The sequence below is a fragment of the Cibotium barometz genome, chromosome 15 (genome assembly GCF_041138505.1).
Source record: "Cibotium barometz isolate CiBa-2024 chromosome 15, ASM4113850v1, whole genome shotgun sequence".
Classification (NCBI taxonomy): Eukaryota; Viridiplantae; Streptophyta; class Polypodiopsida; order Cyatheales; family Cibotiaceae; genus Cibotium; species Cibotium barometz.
In genome coordinates, this window is record NC_141060.1 from 54,115,883 (window position 1) to 54,141,959 (window position 26,077).

Consider the following 26,077-nt stretch of genomic DNA (forward strand, 5'->3'; position numbering starts at 1 on the left):
GTCTTCATCGAAATAGTAGTCGTCCTCTTCTGAAGATAGATCCTTCATCTCTGCACTAGTTCCAGCCATAGAATTGAATGTGTCGACTGCAGGCTCGCCCTCTTGAAAAAGTTGACGATGAATCCCGGCAATGGAACCTTGAAACCGGCCTTCAGAAACTTGACGGGCGGTGAGCACACATAATCACACTTAAAACTATTTACGAACTGGAATAATAAACTTGGAGAAAGATGAAAAAAGAAAAAGTGGAGCTAGAGTGCTCCTGCACAAAAGACCAATTGGCTCCAAAGCATGGCACCCCCGCAGGTATTTATTTATAACTCAAAGTTGGCGTAGCCCTTGCACAACTCCTGAGAAGATTCCCCCTTGATCCACGGGGAGGAGAACTCCTTCAAGCTTTCACCCAAGATGATGTGTTGAATACAAGGGCCTTGGCCTCTATTTATACAAATTTGGGGGAAAAGCCCTTAGAAAAATCTACTAAAGAGGTCACAAGAAAGTCACCAAGTGCTAGCGTTTTTTTTTTAAACCCACGATGCTTTTTCTTTAATTTTTAATTTTTAAAATTTGGGCTGCCCGGCGTTTTCTTCTCTTCGCTTTTCCTTGTGCGATTAGTTGCTGCCTGGATGCCCATCGTGTTTCCTTGCGTTCGCCTTTTCTCTTTTGCTTGTGCGCTTGTCCGCTTATGTGGCAGCCAGCCGCCATCGCTTCAGCCAGCCGCCAAAGCTTTTGTTGCCCGCCTTGCGCTTGCTTCGCTGCTGCCTGGCGCTTGGCTGCCCACTCGCAGTACCTGCAGCCGCCTCAGCTCCTAAGCAGCAGCCAGCCACACATGCAGTCCAGCCTGTGCAGCCTGTTGTACCTGCACGTGTCACTTGCCACATCATCTGTGCCACGTCAGCTGTGCCATGTGTCGGTTGCTGATTGGGCTGAATCACAAGGTGCCTCAGCTGCTGTTTCCTGTAACAAGGTAAGAGAAAAACCAAAAGCATGCACATGAACACACACACACACCAAACATGTATCTGCATCCACACACGTGTACAAACTTACACACATGCATTTATTGGATTAAACATGATTAGTGAATGCTTAAACATGCTTAAAACATAATTACAATGCTTAAAACATGATTAGTGAATGCTTAAAACATAAGTACAATGCTTAAGACAAAGAGGTAAAAAACTCAGTCCTGTAACAACTTTAGTCCCCTGCCTCCATCTTCACACAACCACAATGCATTAGCCATTTTGCAAGGAACCCATTTTATGCTCGCACAAAGCACATTGAGGTGCATTATCATTATGTCAAGGAGAGACTCTTTGCATGAGAGATTAGCCTGGCCTATGTCTCTACACACGACAATGTGGCAGATCTGTTCACGAAGGCTCTCACGACAGAAGGTTGAAGCTTTTCGCAAAGCTTTGGGGATTGATCAGCCACCACAGGATCCCTGTACATGTTCACATCATCACTACAAGAGAGATTTGTAGCCATTTATATGGTAGTGATGTGTGGACTTAGGCTAATAATGGACTGAGACGCTTTCTTTTCTCTTTGGGAGGCCCGAACGTATGTACGCACTCTTATGAGTGTCTGTAAGTGACCTTATCATGTCACTTCACTCGTACTTCACTCATTTTCATCAATCTACTTTCACTATTGTGCTTCCATCTCTTTCTCCTTGCTTGGTGCAAATGTGTGTGTTGCTTTCCAATCCAACATGCACTACTAGAGAGAGATTGTCCTTATTATGTAAAGCATAAAGTTTTCCTAACTAAATTAGGTAAACCAAGAAAAGATCAACCAGCATAGGACGAAGCACAAGGTGTGTGTGACCAAGTCCATGTTGGCTTATAACCCAAAGGTTAGGTCAAAATTTGCTGATAGGACTTCTACATTAAACTATCAGTGAGGTGAGGACTAAGACACCCTAGAACCAACATTCAAAGCAATGACTCTTGCTGGCAGTACAAAGGGTAAAACTGAACAATATATTTACCTTGCCCGAACAGAACAGATTTTCAATATAGGCAAATGGAAAGAAAAAATAATGCATAGGATACTTACCCAGAAGCCAAAAGAGACCCCGCTGGACTCCAAGCACAAATAAACACCTGCCGATAGTAGAAGTAACATCTCAACCACATAACAGACAAGCTTTCTCATGTGGCCAGCCCTCAATTATCATATAAAGCCATTTAGAAAGAAACTACAAAACAAAGAAGACTGGCTGATGTTCAAACCTCTGATGTATGACCTTCAAGAATCGTTACATCTGTATGTGGAATTTCAGTAAACTGAAACGATGTAGCCGTTACAATGTCCATTGTTTCAGGTCCTGAACCTACACCACACAAAGAGGTGATACATAAGGGTAGCTCTGATGATTCACAAAACAATCTTTCATACTTCTAGCAACCTCTCCTTCGAGGCGCAATAATACAAGCCTTCTATATGAATAATTATGTGCACTGCAAAGATACCCAGGATGCTTAATGTCAAAATGCTACAACACTGCCAGTCTCTTTAGGTAATGAGATAAAAGGAAAAGTTGATACCAATGTTGATTTCTGGATCTTTTGAATGTAAATCATGTGCAATAGAACAATATATCTTGCATGAGATGTTAAAACAAGAGAAAAAATATCTATGAGAGAGAGAGAGAGAGAGAGAGAGAGAGAGAGAACCACAAAGAAAGAGAAAGAAGAAGAAGAAAAACTGGGAAGAGGGGAACAAGTGGAGGAGGAAGAGAGAAAGACAGAGGCCAATGAGGTGATAGCTCAAGTGGTAAAGGTGTTTGTCTAGGACCAAGAGGTCCTAGATTCAGAACCCCACAAGGTGCTTCCTTGGTGGCATCGCCTACACGCAGATTAAAAAATGCTTACAGGCAGTGAAAAACGATAACTATGGGAGGATCTTGGGCCTAAGGCTAGTCAGGAGAGAGAGAAAGAGAGAGAGAGAGAGAGAGAGAGAGAGAGAGAGAGATGAAATGAAATGAAATGAACAGGAGAGAGAGAGAGAGCACATTGAGGAGGAAAAAAGGGAAGAATAGAAGAAAATGGGAAAAGAGAGAGTGTGTTTTTTTCGGTTTTGAAGAGGGGGGGGGGGGGGGGGGGACAATTTATTTAGCTTCATCCCTGCTTAGGCCTTCAAAAGGCATAAGAAAGAATAGAACAAAGAAAAAAGTTCAACTTGATGTAGGTGGCATCAGCACTTTACCTACAAGGGATGATCGCAACTCCTTTTCCTCAACTTTCACTTTGACTTTCTCTTCCCGCTCACACTCCTTTTCCTTCTCAAGGCGCTCCCTCTCTCTCTCCTTTTCTCTCTCTTTCTCCTTCTCCCGCTCGCGCTCCTTTTCCTTCTCAAGCCTCTCTCTTTCATACCTCTCGCGCTCTTTCTCTCTCTCTACTCGCTCCCTTTCTTGTCTATCCCTCTCTTGTTTCTCCCTCTCTAGCCTCTCTCTCTCTAGCCGCTCCCTCTCTTGTTTCTCCCTCTCCTGTCTGTCCCTCTCTTTCTCCCTTTCCCGCTCCCGCTCTCTCTCCTTCTCCTTCTCTCTCTCTTTCTCCTTCTCCTCCCTCTCCTTCTCTTTCTCCTTCTCAACTTCTTTCTCTTTCTCCTTCTCCTTCTCCTTCTCCTTCTCCTTCTTTTCTTTTATGATCTGCCGTAGCTCACCCACATCCTTGGTGAGTAGGTCCACAGGTTGAAGGAGAGAAAAGTCTCCTTCAACATCCATACCATCCTGCACAGAAAGCAAGCTGCTGTGAGCAACTCAAAGGCAGAAACCAATATGAACATATAACACATCAGATGACGGGAACAGATGGATTTTACTTGGGTTACAAAGAGATGATGAGATTATTACATCAGTTAAGTTTGCCTCTAATTCAAGATATTGGAGGCCTTTCTGAACAAATGATACGAGAGCACCAGGCGGAACTTGATTGCCATCAATTGGGACTTTGTTCAGACCAGCTTCAAAGCCTAATGTGAAGGCTGAATGAAGGAACCCTGTACCGACCAATAAGATGAAAGCCTGTAAGAGCAACATAATATAATAAACACTTGCATTGCATGGCAAACACATGTTCTTGAACAAAATGGCGAGAAAAAAAAAAGTTGAATTGAGCAAGCCTTTACTTTTAAAAAATCAAGAGCCATATATACGGGAGTTCTACTTGCGCAAAATTACCCCCAAGCCATTGGTTAGGGTAAAGGCCTATGTGTCTAAAGTGCAAGTGATTAACAGAGAAAAGAGTAGCGAAAGACTTTGACCATATCACATACACACGCAGATATCTAACTGCTACTATCATGGATTTCTTCTCTCAATGAAGCTCTATGTACAGGCCATCTTTTAAGCCACTTGCAGCAAGATGTTTTAGTGTGCCTAGGGTTGTCAGGAAAGTAGGTTTTCAGTTGTATTTTCAATTTAGTTCAATTTTCAACCTTCCACCACCTCAGTGGCAATGAAGGAGAGAGCCTGTGCATGGCTCCACCCCCCAGCCGACGGAGGAGGACCCTATACAGCCACCCGAGTCCTCTCACATCAGGAATGGTCGCGGCTTCTCAACCATTCCCAAGCCACGCTCCCGGTTGTGAAGCCACAACCGGGAGCACCGACACGCACAGCGCCACCGCCAGTGTGAGCGTGAGCGCCCGCACGGACAAGAGCCCCAAGCCCTTGGAGAGGAGGGAGACCTGTCGGAATGCACATCGGAAAATGAGAGAACTGCTGTGAGAAACAAAACGCAGAAGTGTAGAGAGAGAGAGAGAGAGAGAGAGAGAGAGAGAGAGAGAGAGAGAAGCTGTATAAACTCTGCTATATATACGAAGATCCGATACAAAAGAGTGTGGGGGGCAAGGGTGGTATTTATACCACCCTACAGTGCTGGTCAGCCAGGTCAAAAACAGCTGACAGCCTGCTCAAAGAGAGTCAGCCAGCACAAGACAACCTCCCACGACCCAAAAAAAGGGAGAAAAAAACATGGAAAAAATGGGGAAAAATGAGAACTCTTGGGCGGGCACACCCACAACAAAGGCCCTCACCGAGTAATATGTACAGACAAGAGATGACTACTAGCACCCCCTCTCAGCTCCTGGATGTGGAACCAACCCCAAAGACCTGGAGTGCTGCCGGAGCATAGCCTGGGGTAGAGACTTTGTGAAGAGGTCTACTGCCTTGTTCCCCATCGAACAAAACTCTAGCAAGATGTCATCAGCAAAAAAAACTTCTCACGAACAAAGTGACTCTGGATGACCGTGGTTTCCACCAGTGGAAACCCAATCTCACCAAGTAACCTCTGCAACCTCACCACCTCGCAAGCAGCACCACAAGTAGCCCGGTACTTTGCCTCTGTAGAAGACAAGGCAATAGTTGGCTGCCTCTTGGTGTTCCATGAAATAGCTCCTGAGCCAAGGGTAAATTCGTAGCCTGATGTAGATCTCCTCGTGTCTGGATCTCCTCCCCAATCTGAGTCACTCAAACCTTGGAGTCTGACTCCATCTGTTGTTCCCCCTCTAGTGTCATAGAAGAGTCCAAGATCCTTCATACCCTGCGAATACCGTAAGATCCGCAATCCTGCGTCCCAATGAGTCTTCAAACGCGTCTACATGAATGAGCTCCACAGCCCCACTGGAAAGCTCAAGGCCAATCTGGTGTTCAACAACCAAATCAATGAACCAACAAGCTTCCGGTACAAAAAGGCATCAACCTGCACACAAGGATCATTACAGAACTTTCGTATGCCAAGTCCTGGAACCTGCTTAAGACCATACAAGGCCTTCCGTAACATGTAAACCACCCCCTTTGATCCCGGAACCTCGAAGCCTGGAGACTGTGAAACTCGCGGCGGGTGCCCAGGGGACTAAGGCCTTTGACACACTTGTTGATACCATCAATGCATATTAAAACACTTAAACATGGCCACAGCCTTAACACATATCCATCATCACTTTGCATAAAACATAAAAGCTGGACAAAACATCCACAAATGCTAAAAATGGAGCTTGCACACGTGACACCGCATAGAGGCCGGAATGGGCCGACCCCCCCCTTGGAGTATTTTATTACCCAAGGAGAATAATATCATGTACAAGCTTTGAGGGCCTTACTCTCCCCACGGGAGATGCCGGATTATCCATATACAAATGCCATAACACAGCCAACACGAGGCAACCAAGCCGGAACATAGGTTGTAGAAATACCGAGCCAACAATATAATCCATATACCTCCGTGTGGGTACTCATTCTTTCCCAAAAACCACGGGTCTTCATGCAATAGAAAGGGTACAGCAAGTACAACTCTCCATTCAGCCGGTACAGCAGGTACAATGGCTAGTACAACCGGTACGATGGTTGGTACAACAGGTACAACAAGTACAGAAGCTGGTACAGTCGGTATAATGGGTGGTACAGCAAGTACAAAAGCTGGTACAACAAGTATAAGGGCTGGTACAATAGATACAGTGGCTGGTACGGTGGTTGGTACATTAGGTACAGCAAGTACAGAAGCTGATACAGCCGATACAATGGGTGGTACAACAAGTACAGAAGCTGGTACAACAAGTACAAATGCTGGTACAACAAGTACAATGGCTAGAAATCATAATAAATGATTAAATACCCTTGCCTTCAGTATTTCTTCGCGATGGAAGCCTCCAAAACAGTCCCCAACAGCCGGTATTCTTCATGGGCAGCCTTCAAGAGAGAGAGAAAGAGAGTAGCCATCACGGTGGTAGAGGCTAGTGTGCAGCAAGAGAGCCTCCATTAATGAAGAGAGAGGGCTCCAATTTATAGATTTGGGCCTCCAATGAGCTAAAATGGCAAGAGAAGGCTACAATGACAAGTGGAGAGCCACACAATAGCTGAAGTGACAAGTGTGAGGCCACTTGTCTCACTTTGATCCACTTTCTAACAAGTGTCAGGCCACTTGTCTCACTTTAGTCCACTTTCTTGCCACATGTCCCAATCTAAGAGATGGGTCCTTCCATAAACTTTATCTCTAAAAATATCCCAACTGGTAGACATTGTGTCATAGTAGGCACTTTGCCAACTCTTGGTATCTCCTCAATTCCAGATGTAATGACGCGATAGGAATTTCCATTGGAGTCGGGCCAAAAATAGCAACTCTCCTAAATTTTAGGAGTGTGGTCCTTTGTATTCTAGGATAATCCCCCATTCCCAAAGCTTGTACTTTCCAAATATTTAAACATCCTGGAGTCCACCAGACCCCTTTCAAACTGGGAAATGTCCACGCTGGTGACATCCTCCCCAACTTCTTAAAAGTTGTCCGCAACTTTAAGCTTCAAGCCATATATTCAAGATATAATCATGTCCCATCGATTGGGCGAGACGAGACAGTCTCAAAAATCCAATATAACTGAAGAATCCATGTCCCAAAGAAATGGGCGAGACTAAATAAGTCTCCATAATACCAATATCAAAATCATGTCCCAAGATAAATGGGTGAGACAAAAACAGTCCCATAAGTCCAGATATCATAATCATGTCCCAAGATAAATGGGCGAGACAAAACAATCCCATAAGTCCAGATATCATAATCCATGTCCCAAGTAAATGGACGAGACAGAACAGTCCCATAAGTCCAGATATCATAATCCATGTCCCAAGTAAATGGGCGAGACAAAATAAGTCTCCTGCCAACAAGACATCGGTCCACATGACCCTAGGCATAGACATAAGTCCCGTCATGTCCACTTTACCACTTGCACTCCGTGTTTGTACTCTGACCACACACCTTGGATGAGAGGTGGGCTCAAGTAACAAGATAAAACAATCACTCGCAGGCATAGATAACCTGGTGTTCCATAAGCATTTCTGCTACACATAGTTTATAAGCATTTCGGCCACCAACTCACACTACCCTCTCAAGTGTCCATGTTCCCTTCCATCTGCTCTCTATTGTTCCACCCACCCATGGTAGAAACAATCTTCAAGAGAGCACCTAGGACAAGAGAACACTACACAGGGTATGTTGTGCTTGTCACTACCCTTTGAAGTGCCCATGTTCCCTTCCATCTGCTCTCTATTGTTCCACCCTCACATGGTAGAAACAATCTTCAAGAGAGCACGTAGGACAAGAGAACACTACACAGGGTATGTTGTACTTGTCACTACCCTTTGAAGTGCCCATGTTCCCTTTCATCTGCTCTCTATTGTTCCACCCTCACATGGTAGAAACAATCTTCAAGAGAGCACGTAGGACAAGAGAACACTACACAGGGTATGTGAATCATGAGTTTCATAAGTCCAATGCATCCCAAAAAAAGTTAGCCAAAATGAATAATCCATCCCAATAAAAGGGAGCCATAAACATAATCCATAAACCTGAGGATGGATCTAAATCCCTAGAAAAGAAGTCCAGGAATCCATAGACTTGTATACCATAATCCTTGTATACCATAACTCTTACCACATACTCCGTGCTAACCACACACCTTGGAGTAGAGGTGGACTTCATCCATAAAAGCATCATATCCATGAGATATCCAAAGATTTCTTCTCTATAAACTCGGACAGATTCGTCCATAGAAATTGCTTGTGAAGCCCAATATCTATATAAATCTCGTCCAAGAAAGAAATCTCCATAGATATAATCCATCCCAATAAAGGGAGCCATAAACAATGTTTCTCTGAAACCATCTCAAGGCAAACAACAACACCTTTCTCCTTGCATAGCTATACAAGGGTTAGTGAACATCAAGAACGCCTCGTAGTAAATAGCAAAAGCACCAACTTTGCAAACTCAAAGTTTACTTAGCTTTTCTTTGCCAGGTTGGTCATGAAGCCAAAAGAAATATCTCATCACCATATCCTTAAGATATCCTGAGATATATCGCCATATAGCTTGCCTGTAAGCTTGATAATATAATCCACAATATCCATATGGAAAGAGTGCTAAACGTGTGCACATAAAGCCAACTTCACACTTCCACGATAAAATTCTGTGAATTCATAAATCCTTAGATCAACAAGCTGTCTACTGCTCATGCTCTTGCTTCATAAGCTATGAAGCGGCTGACCATGCTTAACAGCAATGATGGTAAGTGTGGTCCCTACTTGAGATCTTTTCTCTTCCTTATTGATAGAAGGAAGCCTCCGCTTCCAAGAAAGCCTATGCTTTGATACCGATGAAACTCGCGGCGGGAGCCCAGGGGACTAAGGCCTTTGACACACTTGTTGATACCATCAATGCATATTAAAACACTTAAACATGGCCACAGCCTTAACACATATCTATCATCACTTTGCATAAAACATAAAAGCTGGACAAAACATCCACAAATGCTGAAAATGGAGCTTGCACACGTGACACCGCATAGAGGCCGGAATGGGCCGACCCCCCCCTTGGAGTATTTTATTACCCAAGGAGAATAATATCATGTACAAGCTTTGAGGGCCTTACTCTCCCCACGAGAGATGCCGGATTATCCATATACAAATGCCATAACACAACCCAACACGAGGCAACCAAGCCAGAACATAGGCTGTAGAAATGCCGAGCCAACAAGATAATCCATATACCTCCGTGTGGATACTCATTCTTCCCCAAAAACCACAGGTCTTCATGCAATAGAAAGGGTACAACAAGTACAACTCTCCATTCAATCGGTACAGCAAGTACAATGGTTGGTAAAGCCGGTACGGTGGTTGGTACAGCAGGTACAACAAGTACAAAAGCTAATACAGCCGGTACAATGGTGGGTACAGCAAGTACAGAAGCTGGTACAGCAAGTATAAGGGCTTGTACAACAAGTACAGTGGCTGGTACGGTGGTTGGTACAACAAGTACAACAAGTACAAAAGCTGATACAACCGGTACAATGGATGGTACAACAAGTACAGAAGCTGATACAGCAAGTACAAATGTTGGTACAACAAGCACAATGGCTAGAAATCATAATAAATGATTAAATACCCTTGCCTTGGAAGCCTCCAAAACAGTCTCCAACAGCTGGTATTCTTCATGGGGAGCCTTCAAGAGAGAGAGAAAGAGAGTAGCCATCACGGTGGTAGAGGCTAGTGTGTAGCAAGAGAGCCTCCATTAATGAAGAGAGAGGGCTCCAATTTATAGATTTGGGCCTCCCATGAGCTAAAATGGCAAGAGAAGGCTACAATGATAAGTGGAGAGCCACACAATAGCTGAAGTGACAAGTGTGAGGCCACTTGTCTCACTTTGATCCACTTTCTAACAAGTGTCAAGCCACTTGTCTCACTTTGGTCCACTTTCTTGCCACATGTCCCAATCTAAGAGATGGGTCCTTCCATAAACTTTATCTCTAAAAATATCCCAACTGGTAGACATTGTGTCATAGGCACTTTGCCAACTCTTGGTATCTCGTCAATTCCAGATGTAATGACGCAATAGGAATTTCCATCGGAGTCGGGCCAAAAATAGCAACTCTCCTAAATTTTAGAAGTGTGGTCCTTTGTATTCTAGGATAATCCCCCATTCCCAAAGCTTGTACTTTCCAAATATTTAAACATCCTGGAGTCCACCAGACCCCTTTCAGACTGGGAAATGTCCAGGCTGGTGACACTGCTCAACATACACCTCCTCCTACAAGTCACCATCTGCCACTTGCATGGCTTTCCTACAAGTCCCCTGGGAAAGAGCTTCCTCAACAGGAATAGGCTCTTTGTCCCGAATGATACGGACATCAAAGCATAGTTCACCTGTAAAGGCTCCTCTGACAGACGAACGCTAGAACTGGAATGTCTCTGCCTGCTGCCAACATCTGGTAAGCCATCCCCTAGAAAGCATGCCGCAACGTATCCACATTCAAGTGATCATGACGAGACTGCCACAAATCACCTAACTGAGAACCTGTAAGAGAGAGTGCTAAGAGTTTGTAGATCCCATCTCCACTCCGCCTTCCCAAACAACCTGGCTTGTTGCTTTGTCCCAAAGAGCAAAAAAATGCTCATCAAACTCCACCCGGGTGCAGTCTTGCAAACCTCATGCACTAATAACAGATAAAAGGGATGGAACATAAGAACCTCGGAGGAATGCTTCCGCCCTCTGCCATCGGGAATGATCTTTAACCTGCTCTCACTGTGAATATGGATAGTGGACTTGTCACCGATCAGGATGTGACATGAGTGCCTTTGAAGATATAAAGAACCTCGGAGGAATGCTTCCGCTCTCTGCCATCGGGAATGATCTTTAACCTGCTCTCACTGTGAATAGGGATAGTGGACTTGTCACCGATCAAGATGTGACATGCGTGCCTTTGAAGATCCTGTAATAACTCTCGGGAAGGAGTCATGTGCCTGGAAGCACCAGTCCTGGGTATCCCTAGTGTTGAGTCCAACCGCCTCTCTGCTCGAAGAAAATGAAACCCCGGTGTCTATAGTCTCCAAGTGCACAAAAGTTGGAGTCTTCACGATTACTGCTGAGGAATCTGCACCTTTCTCGGTGCTCCGTCCAGGACATTTCCTCCAATAGTGGCCTTTCTCACCACAATGCTTACAAGCCTGCTTTGCCTTAAGGCGTCAAGATCCAAGTCGGGCTCCTGCTCAGAAGACTTCTCCTGTGAAGACTTCCCTTTGCCCTTGTTGCCGCCATTCAAGCGCTGGCCAGTCAAGGCCTCAAAACCTCCGCCCTATGGAGGGTTCATAAAACACTCTTCTTGGTCCAAGACCATAGGCACAAGCACCTTCCATGTGATGGTGCTGAGCCTCTCACTGGTGATCAAAGAGGAATAGAAAGCTGAGTACTAAGAGGTCAGATGAGACAGCAAAGTGATGGCCATGTCCTCTGAAGATATCTCCTTCCCAGCCTGAAGAACCTCCTGTTGAATAGCCTCGAGCTTGTTGTTGTGCTCCCGCATCGTCAAAGACTTTGCAAGATCTAGGAAATCCGCTTCATGGGTGATGTCCTGTTATGCAGAGAAGCCAAGTGCTACCAAATCCCTATGACCTTCGTCATGTGTTTGATATGATTAATCACCTGGGGTGTGCAATTACGGAAGATGAAAGAACGCACACGGGCATTGACACGATCCCATAACTATGCCTGAGCCTCCCGTTCTTTCCTAGTAGAGGGTAAAAGCTCCCCGTCCTCCAACTCTGGCCATGGAACAACAACCACAATGAAATCAACCAAGTCATAAGACTCCAAGACAGACTCCATCATTACCTTCCAAATGCCATAGTTGGTCCCGTCCAATTGTTGATCCACCGGGAATGTGGGGAGTGTGGGGATCTTCACGTGCTTCTCAACCATCTCAAGCAAATCTGCCATCTCAAGGGTTCACAAGGTCTTGTGAAGGGAGGGTCGGTGGGAAAAAAATTGAAGAAGAGGCTGCAAACGCTATGCAAGGTGGGTGTCCACAACAGTGATGGCCGCCTTCTACCCGATCTCCAAGTCCCGAACAGCCCAAAAATCTCCAATCAGCACCAAAAAATAGTAAACCCTCAAGCTCTCACTGTCTCCAAGCTTCAAGCCACCTGGGGCTCTGATACCATGTCGGAATGCACAGTGGAAAATGAGAGAACTGCTATGACAAACAAGACACAGAAGTGTAGAGAGAGAGTTGTATAAACTCTGCTATATACACGACGATTCGATACAAAAGAATGTGGGGGGCAAGGGTGGTATAAATACCACCCTACAGTGCTGGTCGGCCAGGTCAAATACGGCCGACAGCCTGCTCATCATGTCCATGACTGTGTAAAAACCAGTCGGCCAGCCCAAAGAGAGTCGGCCAGCACAAGACAACCTCCCACGACCCAAAAACAGCGAGAAAAAATATGGAAAAAATGGGGAAAATGAGAAAACTCCTCGGCGGGCACACCCACAACAAAGGCCCTCACTGAGTAATATGAACTCCTCGGCGGGCACACCCACAACAAAGGCCCTCACTGAGTAATATGTACAAATAGGAGATGACTGCTAACAGGACTCACCCCAAGAGCCTCATCCATAGACGCCTCATCATGATTCCTCCTCAACAGGCGTCAAGTTTCCCGCGACAAACATTATAAGCCCCTACTTTTGGAGGTGGCAGCCATCGCCAACCTCACCTCTGAATGCTGCAGGACCCCTGAGGGCCACCCCCTCCCCACAAAGACCCACGTCAGAGCCACGACCCCTCTCTAACAGATGCTCCTCCTCTGCCCTCTCCCCCACCAGCCTCACCACCCTCTCTAGAGCCTCCTCCCGTAGAGCCGAAGACCACTGCTCCCCCACCCCAAGCAACTCCTCCCCCAGCCTCTTAGAGGAATACTAGCCACTAGCGCTCTTTCCAGAGTTTCTCACACCTAATGGAGACCCAGATTTACTCTCCACCAGAGGCCCTTGTGCAGTGGAGCCACCTAGCCACCAACATTCAAGGTTACTTGGAGTGGTTTCGCCCACGGGAGGACAGCCAATACTCCTTCTCGAAGCCAGCCCCAAAGGCGCCGTGGTTGATGGAGTCTCTAGCCATTGTGCATGCCACCTCAGCCCCTATGGTTCAACTTGAGAAAGGAGGGCTGAATTTAGGGTTTTCAGCAAAAAGACCAAAAATTACAGTAATAAAGAGAGCTGTTTTGCTGAATTTCAGTCATTGGGAGTGTGTAGGAGAGTGATTCCGGAAACACTCTTGGAAGCTTAGCAAGCTTGGATATGGAGTTGGGAAGGAGACAGTGCAAAAAATACAGCCCAAATTCCCTCATCAAGGAGGCGCCAATCTCTAGAGAGAGGAGTGAGGCGGTAAGTTGTAATAAAGAGAGCTGTTTTGCTGAATTTCAGTCATTGGGAGTATGTAGGAGAGTGATTCCGGAAACACTCTTGGAAGCTTAGCAAGCTTGGATATGGAGTTGGGAAGGAGAGAGTGCAAAAAATACAACCCAAATTCCCTCATCAAGGAGGCGCCAATCTCTAGAGAGAGGAGTGAGGTGGTAAGTTGTCCACCAATGTAGGTGGCAGGCAAGTGCTTTGTGGAGCAAGCTAGAGTGGACACATGGCTAGTTACTCCCTTCGTACAAAGGGAATAAGGTCTGGGCGGTGGACATTGAGTTTTGACCACCTCGGGACATCAGTGTGTGTGAACACTGAGCTGGTCATAATTTATAAGTGAGTTTTGGTCGCCCAAAACTTAATGAAGTGTGTACACACTCACTTATAAATTAGTGCAAACTCCTAAGGCTAGGTTTATGACCAATACTTACCACCTATCACATGCAACATAACCATGTCAACCGATAGTTTCACACGCACGGTTTGCGGGCGGGCGTTCCCTTACCCAGAACTACACATTGGTCAAGGAAGCATGAAAGCAACATGCAATTTCAATTGCAAGCAAGCACATAAAGATGCTATGCAATGCAGCATTGGTATAGACAATCCCCGTTCATGAGACTATACCAAAATAGACGTGCTCCAGGCAAGTACACGAAGTACCAGACCCAATGGAACAGCAATCCACCAGGCATTTCTGGGCATGTACACAGAGACACAAGTCCCAACAGAAAGCCAAGTCCACACTATCACATGAGTGGCATCAATCCCCGGCATATACAACTGCCATGAACACCAGTGCAATGTACATACATGAAGAGAAAGCACGGGTGGACCAATTGGGTGTCCAAATGGTGACATCTCCCCCCCCCCTCCCTTCCCCCTTCCCCCCCCCTTCTAAACAGTTGTCCACAATTGAAAAGCATCCAAATATGTCTGAAGCACATGCGGGCAATCTCTGAAGAACTCTTCATCTACCCATTTAGCATCAATGGAAAGATAGTTCTTAAACTTCACAAGGTAACGCCTTACAACTTTGCCTATAGAGCGAGCTTGTGTTCCTTGTGATACAAAATCTGCTCTGGCTGCACAAGCTCATCCACTTTTGGTGGATCCTCAATGACCATTTCACTGGGCTCCGGCCCTACATACCTACAAAGGAGACTCACATGAAAAGCATTGTGTATGTGCCAATGACTAGGTAATGTCAATCTGAAAGCTACTTCATTGATCTTCTTGATCACTCGAAAAGACCCATACTACCTAGTTGCAAGCTTAGGATATGCACCCTCTTTGTCAAGCCTCTTTGCATGCCAAGCTGAACTGCATGTAATCCATATCAATGACAACAAGAGAGCAAAGCATAGCTCTGTAACTCCACCAGTGATAAGCATAAGAAGTGGTGAGACATGCAATGTAATCTGCAAGAGGGAAACTCATCAATGGAGGATCCGATGAGGAAAAATCAGCAATGGTAGGGCTGTTAAAAGAAAAAATTCAGCAATGGGAAAAGCTGAAAACCGGGAGAAAAAGTGGGGGTTCGGGGTGGGCATCAGCCAATGCCATGAGGGGATGGGTAAACTCTCAGCGATGCTATGATCAGGTGCATGTATAGCAAGTGTAACAATGCATAATCCCACAATGAATAATATACATGTGACATGTCAAAACCATGAGGGCAAGCCAACACTGGCCAAGGGTCTAAAAGGCACTCCCAGTAAACATCACATGTGTGAAATTGACAATGTCAACACTGTAGAAACAATCCCGCTGCAAGGAAAAACAGCATAAAAGGCATCTCCAATAGACATCACATAAGAGAAAGCATCTAGCATAGACAAGCATAAGTGACCATGAGGCATCACCAACTGCATGTGGGCAAGTAAAATCCCCCCCTTAAATGCATCTGCCAGACAATGCATACAAGAAGTACTGACTATAGAGCAACGACATCAAAAGACATCTCTGCGGGTGATGAAAATGTAAGGATCAAGGCTGATACATGTGTAGCCAAATTGGTCTGATCTGCACCTGTGGAAGAAGATGCCAGCTTCTTCTTTTTTTCAAACTCAATACGCTTCCTGCATTCCTCTATGGTGTGTCTTATTTTCTTACAATAATTACAACGCTTTTTCTTTTCAGGCTTGTCCTCTGTCTTGGGAGGATCCGATGGGCCCAGATCGATTCCCACGAAAGGGAGCAGCCATTGTTGACTCAACAGACATCATGTTGTTCCTATTGGAACGAGATTGCTCTGCACTGAGCAAGAGAGTCACAAGGTTGTTAAAAGTGGCCGTATTAGGTGCATTGCCAGCCAACAACCGTAGAGTGGTGCCAAATGTCTGATAAGAGTCGGGCAAATTACGCAAAACTGTCTGAACAAGGTAGCCATCTGTCAAGACCTCATCAATGTTAATGAGCTACTCTCGTAGGTCTTTCATCGAAAAAACTCTGGAAGTACCACTGTGCCCCAAGCACGGTTAGCAAGCACAGATCCAAAGCATCCCACCGGGTCCAAAAAACCATCCTCCAAAACAACAAGCCATCAGAACTGGCAGGGGGAGGGGCATCCTCAGAAGCATCACAAAGAGAGGCAGAGGTAGACTCCTTACAATGAGGAAGGGAAGCACGAATATAAACTGCAGTGGCAACAAAGTCCTCAAAAGCATCACAGATAGCAGAAGACTGTTTCAGAAGTAGAACCAGATCCCAAGAATCAGTAACAGATAAAAGATCCATGTGAAAGGATCACACCGCAAAAGTGCAAAACAACCTCCTTGTTCTGCAAATACTGCAAAGAACACAAGCTCGGACAAAATAAACTCTGCTTAGGATCTCTGAAAAGATCACTGCTCTCCTCCAAATAACTGTAAACTCCTGTCAAAGAAGAATGTCTCCACAGATACAACATAGCTACCGAAACTGATCCTCAAGTGAAGTAGCTAGAGAGAGGCCCCCTCTGAGTGTAGAAAACTCTTGTGGGAAGCAAAACGCAGCCAAAACACTGCTATCCAGCAAAAATAGCACTCCACCGCCAACAGAAGGCAATGAACATGTAGAAACCGGGAAACTGTGTAGGCCAAGAACAAAACACAGGTATAGATGCTTCAAAAATAGCAAAACGCTGACTGAAATCAAAAATTCAGAATCCTCCTCAAGTACCAAACTGCCTCCAAAGCCACAATCCAATCAAGAAACCCCCTCTGCAACAAGTGATCTGTGTCCACTGGAGAAGAAAACGCAGCCAAACAAGGGATACAAACCTGAAAATTCAGGCCAACCAGTGTCCACACCTCCTATGAGGAAAAACGCTGAAGAGAAGGTACCTTTGGGTCCAATAGATGAAGCCCAGTTGAAGGTAGAGCTACCAGCAAGATCGGTTCAGAAAAAACGCAGCAACCATGGCTGCAAATCTGAAAACGCAGAGGTATAAGGGGCTGAATATGGAAACGCTGAAGAAATAGGTACACCCAAGCCTCAAATCAGCATCAGAAACCTGTAGAAGAAAAAATGCAGCAAATATGCTGCTCTGGCCTGTACAAAACAGGCGACCAGCACTAAGGGGGGGGGGGGGGGTATGAATGCCGAGAACTGCTGAAAACTGCTGTAGACAGCCACCTGAAGAAAAACGCAGCAACCTATGTGCTATTGCCCTTGCTGAAAACGCAAAAACGCAGGTCTGTCCAGGGGCGGAAAAAACGCAGATATGAAGAGGTATAGGAGGGAGCATCCAACGCTGAGAATCACCAGCGCTCTGATACCATGATAGAATGTGTTGCGGAAGAAGGGAAAGTGGAAACACAGGAGAGAGAGTGAGAGAGAAAGATGGAGAGGAAACACAGGTGAGAACCTGCTCTCAATCATCATTAAAAGGAATACATGTCCCGAGCAAGAGGGGAGAACCTCGTGAGGGATTGCAGCTAGACAAGCTAGGCAAGCAATGCAAGCAGTAAAATATGAGGGAGGCATGCCGGCTATATATACCTCTACATGAAGGCAGCCGACTAGTGATAAATACCTCCACGACTGGGAAAAATCCCAAGACCATAAAATGGGGAATAAATATGGGTAAAATAATCAAACTTAACAAGAGCTTATAAATTCATCTTTGGCTTCCAAGTAACTTAACATATGGGTGCAATCCAAGATTGATATTAACATGCACAAAGGGAAGAACAAAGCTGGTCAAAACTGCAATCTTTCCTTTTCTAGTTCCGCGCTCTTTGGACAGCCTGCTAACTCCCAGTGGTTTGTGCCAAACATTCAAAGGAATATCCAGAAATTTTCTACTTGGTGTGTGATCCAAAAAAAAGAGGGGAGCTCTGTGTGCGTGCGTGCGTGCGTGGCTGTGTGTGTGTGTGTGTGTAGATTGTAGAGAAGAGAAGAAGATAGCAGAAAATTCAGCCATCCATATCTCTCGTGTCTTGCACTCTCTTGTGTGTGTGTGTGCGCGCGCGCACGCGCGCGTGTGGGAGGGAGAGCGACCTACGATCTGCGACATGCGTCCTGCTCGACTGCTTGCCTGCGACCTGCTCATCTGGTTGCCTGTGACCTGCTCGACACTGCTTGCATTCGACAAGGTCGTCTCTACTCTACTGCGATTTACTTGACTGCTCGCCTGCGACCTGCTCGATTCCTTTCGCTTGCGCCTGAGACCTGCATGTCTTTTTCTTGCGACCTGCAAGTTTCCTTCTTCAGACCTGCAACTTCTATCTTGCACGTCTTCTTCTTGCATCCCGTTAATTTTTGCCTTTCCTTTCTCTTATCTGTTGTTCCAGAGTGTGTGTGTATGTGTGTGAGAGAGAGAGAGTCGTATTTCAATCATGGCTTCAGGTTTGGATTTTTGTACATATGCTCGAAAAGAAAGACCTGCAGATGCTAAGCGGCGCCTATCAGAGCCTGCATCACAAGATGATGAACTTACTATGGAAGCTCAGTATGTCTTTGACACCCTTAAGGATGACTTTCAGCAGTCGCGACAGGAATGGGGCAAACCGGTTCCATAGGTCACGTACAAATTGAAATTGCCGTCCCTCGTGAATCCTCTCAAGAAGTTGTCTCAAACTGCAGTTATAATTTTCTTTCCAGGAAGAATCCCAGCGGCCAGTGATGTCGCGCAGTGGATTAAGTCCATCCTTGGAGGATGCTTTGTAGAGAGAGTGTATTTTGCTTCCAGAGGCTTTTATGAGGTGCATTTATCAGATGCTTCGTGCAAGCAAAGACTTCTTGAATTTTCTCCCCTGTTTTACGGGAAGCAGATGGTACATGCTATGCCCTGGTCCCCAAACAAGGATTATCAAAGTCTTATACGACATCATTGTCCTATATGGGTTGAGGTTGTTAACTTCCCGGACTATATGCATGAAGAGTTGCCTGGCCTGGCTGCTTCTTTGGGACAAGTCATTTGTCCTCCACGCCCCATGGGAAACCGTAACAGATTCTGCATTCTCTGGGACACTGATACACCTACCCCTCCTTCTATTGCAGTGGAAGTTGAGGGAGTGCAATTGGGAAAAAAGTACCTTGAATTGAAGAGGGGTGTGTTTGCAGGAGCTTGTTTTACCTGCTACAAGTTTGGGCATCTAGCCTCTGAATGCCCAATGGTTCTGCATCAGCCCCCTCCAGACACAGGAAAAGAATGAGAATTTGCAAGCTAAGACAGCAAATAGAAATGGAGCAAAGAATGCCAAACCAATCAATCAGGTGCAGTCACTTGCTGGAAAAGGAAAAGATAAAGGAAAAGAGGAGATGAAGGAATCTGCGGGGATTGATCAGGATGGTTTTCAACAACCTAAGAAGGTGGTTGTATTGAAGCAACGCCCCCTTCAATCTCGTCAATGGGATGCTTCTTCTCCCTTACCAGGACAGGCTTCTACTTCAGCTCCTGTCCTTCAAAATTGGGTGGGGGTTTTGAAGAAGGGCATCCCCATATGTGATTCAGAAGAAGGGGATAATGCTATGTCTTTCATGGTTCATGATGGAATGCAACCCATGCAGGCAGAGGCTTTGCCTCTCTGATGTCTTGTTTTTATATCTGATACTTTGCTGTATATACCTCTTTCATGCCTCTGCAATGTCTCAAAGTACACTCAATGTCTTTCATACTTTGCTGTATATAACACTTAAGTGCTTTACCTACAATGTACAGAGCCTCTGCAATGTCTCAAAGTGGAAGCTTTTATGGAATTATGTACATAAAATGCAGCCAGATATTGTTTGTTTGCAAGAGCATAATCAACACTCCATGGTTGGTCATCATGTTTATTTTGGCGATTATGATATATATTATGCTGGTACCACTACCTACTCAGGTGTATGCATACTGGTTAGACATGAGCTGGAGCCTCTTTTAGCCTTCAATGACAGCAGTGGCAGATGGATGGTCATACAATGTAATGTCAATGGTGATATTCTTGAGTTTGCATCAGTCTATGCTTCCAAGACCTCTGCCATGAGGGCTTCATTATGGGATTCTTTATGCAGATATCCATGGAGATCCAATGCATTCATCTGTGGAGATTTTAATAATTCCCCCCTGCCAACAGATAACACCACTTCAAGATCTCATATGCTATCATTGGAAAGGCAGAAATGGGACAGCATGCTTCTTTCTGTGCAGGCTGAAGATTTATTGGTGCTTCTCCAAGGGTCAGTGCCTGGATATACTTTTCATCATAATGCACTTACTACATACTGGGCAAGGCTTGACAGATGGTATTTGTTTTATCCTCAACAATTTGCAAATTTTAGCCCTCAATAGATTTCTCATTGGGCTTGTCAGATCATGCCCCATTGTGGATGAATTTGCAGCTTGGCATGCCTCTGGATGATTTGCCACCCCTCTCCAGTAGATTATTGCATGTTAATCAGGCTTATTTCCAACATCACTATTTCCAGCAAATAATCAGACTTGCAATTCATCCCTTGCCTTTGCATGCCCAAGAGGACATGAATTATGCTTGGGACAGCTTTCTCTCATATGCAAAATGTCATTAGGGAGTATGGCAACTGGCATATGACTGAATGGAGGAATGAGGTTAAATGGGCAAAAAGGACAGCACAACAATTGACTGAATTTTCTCAGTTAAGGCCTCTCTCTGATTCAGAAAAGGATTCCCTTTCACATGCTCAGTTTAAGTTGACTGTTAATGATCTGAGGAAATTGCACAAATGGCAGATTAGGGCAAGAATGAAGCCCCTCATGGATAAGGGCTGCTCATCAAAAGCCTTTTTTCAAGGCTTGCATGCTACTCGAAAGAAAAACTCATGCCTAAGGGTAAGGAAGCTAGATGGCTCTTGGACACACTCTTTCTTTGATCTCCAAGATGAATGCCAGAATTATTTCCAGAAACTATTCTCCGCTCCTAGTTCCCCATCAAATCAAATGACTGAGGCTAGGACTGAATTTCTCCAATATGTTTCTGGAATAGTGGAAATGGATGAAGCTCTTACCTTGGAGAGACCTTTTACTGACATAGAACTTGATAATGCATTGTTCCACCTCAGCAAATACAAGTCCCCTGGCTAGGATGGCCTTACGGTGGAATTTTATATTTCTTTTTGGGATGATTTGAAAGAAGTCCTCTTGCAAATGATCAATGTTGCCTGGCAAGAAAATCAGTTGCCGCACTCTTGGAAGCATGGCATAGTCAAACTTGTGCCCAAAAAACATCTGTGTGACCATATGTCAGATTGGAGGCCTATTACTTTGATGCCTGTAGTTTACAAACTCATTACCAAAATGATTGTGCATAGGCTTCACAGGATACTGGATGCGGGACTTCATCCTCATCAGTATGGGTTTGTGCCGCAAAGACAAATCCATGACAATATATCCAATGCCTTGACTGCAATTGAATATGCTAAGTATTCGCATCAAGATGTGCTTATATTGCAGGTGGATATTGCTAAGGCATTTGACACTGTTCAATGGGATTTTATCTCTCAAATCATGACCAAGTTGGGCTTTGGTCCCAAGATGGCAAATGCAATTTACTGGCTTTATTCTGGCTCTACTTCTCAGTGCATTCTTGGGGGTCATCTGTCTCGGTCATGGACATTGGGTCGATCAGTTAGACAGGGCTGTCCTCTTAGTGCTCTCTTATATGCCATTGCGACCCATCCCCTTTTAATGTATCTTGATCATCTTACAAACACCGGACAGATGACTGGTCTTAAAATCCCTAGAGCTGCATCTTTTTTGGCACAAGCATATGCTGATGATTCCTTCTTTATGCCACAGAATTCTTCCCGAGAAGTTCAAATGCTTATGACCACTCTTTCATTATATGGCTTGGCAGCGGGATTGCATGTCAATTTTGACAAATCTAAATTACTTCCCCTGAAACAATGTGACTGGCATTCTATTCTTTGGCCGGGTCAAGTGGTGCATTCCAAAGATGTAGTCAGGCATTTGGGATATCCCATAGGATGGCATATCACCAGAAAGCAGCAGCTAAAATGGATCTTCCAAAGACTTCAACATAAATTGGAATACTGGAAGATTTCTACTTGGCCTCTTCATGTCAGGCTTAGAATAGTACAGTCCATTGTAATGTCCTATGTCCAGTTCTATTTGCCTTTGCTGCATTGGTCCTCCAGGGATATTTCAGCCTTTATGTCTCAAGCTATGGAGATGTTATGGAGGACAAAAACTGCTGTGAAAGCATTGAGACTGATGAAGATGAAAATGGTGTGCTCTCCTAGGATGCATGGTGGACTTAATGTCCTCAATATAAGATATCATGTACTTGCAAGGAAGGCGACTATGCTGCATACTTTTTTCCGCCAACAACAGCCATGGACTTGTATGCTAGCATCCATGTGTGTCAACATGAGGACTTGTGCTTATGGTCATTGGATTACTGATCATTGGGAGGTTGTCATTGGGAGATTTGTAGGGAAGATACCTGGCTGTCCTTTCTCTACTGCTCTAATACTTGACTGGAAACAAGTACTTTCTAAGGTCAAATGGGCTCCAGATGATTGCTCGGGGACAAACTCAATGAGGAAAGAAAGTATTCATTGGAGTGCCATCTTTGACATTCCACTCGCTTTACAGGAACCTGTTCGGGCATACAATCTCATGAAATTGGGAATTAGATACATACATGATGTGGTAGATGATCAGGGCTATGTCTTATCTTTTCCTCAAGCCACTGCTTCCTATGCATTGGGAATGCATCATAGATCTATATGGAAGAAAATTGCTGATTTATTACATCCTTTTCTACCTGTTGTTCCTGTGGCTGTGGCTGTGGCTGACACAGACAGGCTTACGGATTGGCAATTGCAACCCTCTGCTACATGCACTCATCCTGTCCCTCTTCCCGCCTTAACCTCCATCAAAGCTTACAAAGAAGCCTGCTCCATGGATTCAGCAACATGCTAATTCTCTGTGGCATATAAGGAAGCCTCTCTCATGGTGGCGGAAGAATCTCGGGATGATATGGAAGTGTAAAATGCCATTGAAACAAAGACTTTTTCTTTGGAGATGTATGACAGGCACATTGTCAGTGGAGGTCACACTTGCTAAACGTCGCATTGCACCATCCACATGTTTAAGATGTCAGGCTCCTTCAGAGACTCTTCTTCATTTGCTTTGGCACTGCCCGTGTTCTAGGATCCTCCTCAGGAGAATTTCAGATTATCTTCGGCTCCGTTTCCCGAGTCACAGATTTGGGAAACATTTCTGGCTCTTTGGTAGATTTATGAGGTCTTTGTCTCAATACTCACTATTTCTCTCTTGGGTGAGATATTGGGCTCTTTGGACAATCTGGAGTGAGCATAATTTGGTATACTTGGGTCGGCAGATTCACAAGTCATATGAATCTTTCCGAGCCTCATTGCGGCAATCCTTATATGATGCCTGCCATGAGGGTGATATGGATGCTTCTTGCATAGAGCTTTTCTTTTTATGTTTCTGATCTTTGGGATACTCTCCATTTCGGAGACCTCCCATCATGTAAATTTATGAGCATATAAATATATTGCACTCGATATTTTAAAAAAAAATGTGTGTGTGTGTGTGTGTGTGTTGAATTTCCCCACGCACGAAGTAAGAAAAAACAAACCTGCCACTCACCAATAAAATTTCAAAGAGGGTTTTTTTTCTGGAACTAAAATGGCAATTCAGTTAAAAAATTACAAGGGGACCATCCGTGGAACTTACCAAGAAGGGTTTTTCCCAAATTGATAATGTAATTATTTTATTTCAACCCGGAAAAAAAAAAAGTTTGCAGCTTACCGGACTCTTGCAAGTACCGGAAGACTAGAAAATTAAGTTCCGTTGAAGTGAGGCTGGCCATGGGGATGCCAACCGTGCTTTCTCTGCTGCCAAATTATCACCGGATCTTGAAAAGCAAATGCCAACGAGCTGCACCAAATAAAACAAGAAAATAAAACAAAAATCCACCCATTTGAAAAAAATGGGAGAAGAAAATCGGCACTCACCATTGAAAGAAGCGATTCTGAAAGTTGCAGGAGACTTTTTGCTGTCCGCAAAGAAAATAAAGTTATTGCTCCATTAAATTTAAGTTCAATGCAGTGAATAAGGTTTTAACACAGAACAAAAATGAGGGCTTTCTGTAGGAAACCTAGGGTTTCGGCTAGAGAGGGAAATAGCAGCTGCAGTGTTTTGAACTGCGCGTAATTCCACGCCTATTTTTGTCGTTGGTCCAGTTAGGTGAATTATATCTAGCCTCTTTACATACACATGCAGCATCATTATGATGATGGTGGTGGATGTGATGCTCTTAATATGTGTTTCTTTTTTAAAATTTTGGCAACTACTAGAATGGAGCAACATACTTCGAGAGGACCCCACATATCCTCTACAAAGTGAGGGCAAGTAACAATTGGGTGTCTAGCCGGGGATCAAACCTAGTATCTCCAGGTTACAAGCCACCCCCTTTAACGACTAGAACAAGTGCTCGATGTTACTCGTGTGATATGTGTTTCGTGCGTTAGTGTTCATTGCTAATTTAATGAATGAGGCACCAAAATGTTGTTGTGGATTTATTAATTAATTTAAGTTGGTGTGGAGCTTCAGTAAGGTCGAACTCCATTCCACGTGGCCTTTTGCATGTCGCTATTTTTTGCCCATCATCACTGTTCTTGGAGGCGCGTGTGCAGATGCTTCTCATTGCTAGTCAATGGTGCTCCTACAGATGCTGTCGTTTTGCTGGTCAATGGTGGTCCATGTGCTCGTCGGTGCCTCCAAATGCTTCTGATTGCTTTTCTCTAAGTTTTTTGTGATGCTTTGTGATGCTTATCGTCGTTGTTTCCCGATTTGTTCTGCGCTTTCGAATGGCACCCGCTTTTCAAGGAGATGGCCTCCCCGTCCTGCTCTACTATGTTCTTGCCTAGTTTTTCGTGGTGATGTTGGCTTCTCATGAACTGATCACCTAGGAGCCTTTGCCATCGGGCGTTGGCATGTGATGTGGAGCAACGTGGCACGCATACTTGATCAACACCTAGCCCTTCACAACGCCTCCATATGGCGACTAGCTATATCGGATTTTTCCAGGAGGTGTGCACCTACAATGCTTCTTCAATATGTTAGGGGCTTCCTGATCCGCTCCTGGTTCCAAGGGTATGGATATTGCTCGTGTGTTTTCTAGTTTCGGTAGCTTTTGGTAAACATGCACGTTCTACAATTGTCTATCTGTTGTTCTCCATGCAGCACTGGTATGGGCTCCGAATCATGGTTTCTTTCTTCTTGACTTTTTCGTGCTATTAGTGGCTTCTCGCAGGCACAAGGCTTCTACATGCATGGCACATCGTGATTTCATGGTATGCACGTCACGTGCATGCACCGTCGGCCATGTGGGCCTATGTGTTGCTTTTTTTTCAACGCTCAAAACTGGGGGATCCTTTATAAATATCAGCATTTGCTCATTCTTGATGTGGTTATGAGCATGGTACCTAAAAGGTTTGCTCTCCGCAATATCATGAACTCTGTGCCACCTCATGTATCCACTTCCCTTTTTTGTCATGAACCAAAACAGACTGCCAGTACTCTTCCCATAAATGAAGCTGCCAATTCTATGCCGATAAGGATGGTGACACCTCCAAAAGGCCCTACATGCATGCGTTCGTAATGTTTTGGCCATCAAAAGGAGGGCAAGATCGCAAGGTTATGTTTCTTTTTAACTGAAGTTCTTGCTTTCTATGTGTATGAATTGCAAGCATACTTTTCATCCATAATAAAAAGGCAAATAAACACAAGGCGCTATGCCCCGTTGTGAACATATATAGGTGCTTTTTTTCTTCCCTTGCATTTCCTACCTTTCTCTTATAAACGGTAATTCTTATTTCCAATCTACATC

At 44.7% G+C, this 26,077-nt stretch overlaps 2 protein-coding genes across 3 annotated transcripts in view; both read right to left on the reverse strand.

Moving 5' to 3' along the window:
- LOC147631426 (uncharacterized) overlaps positions 1–26,077 on the reverse strand; it is a 192,816-nt gene that overhangs the window by 13,561 nt on the left and 153,178 nt on the right. The gene's annotated exons all lie outside the window — the stretch shown is intronic.
- On the reverse strand, positions 540–24,428 carry LOC147631427 (WD40 repeat-containing protein HOS15-like). Of its 2 annotated transcripts, XM_086809830.1 has the most exons (7): positions 24,344–24,428; positions 24,201–24,241; positions 23,995–24,123; positions 3,866–4,011; positions 3,220–3,742; positions 2,244–2,344; positions 540–2,114 (listed from the first exon to the last, which is right to left on the reverse strand). In XM_086809830.1, exons 3-7 carry the CDS (start codon positions 24,053–24,055, stop codon positions 2,064–2,066), a joined length of 882 nt encoding a protein of 293 aa, XP_086665956.1. In that variant the 5' UTR covers positions 24,056–24,123; positions 24,201–24,241; positions 24,344–24,428; the 3' UTR covers positions 540–2,063. The 2 variants fall into 2 exon arrangements, with proteins under 2 accessions (XP_086665956.1, XP_086665955.1); XM_086809829.1 differs by having other exon boundaries at positions 24,201–24,386.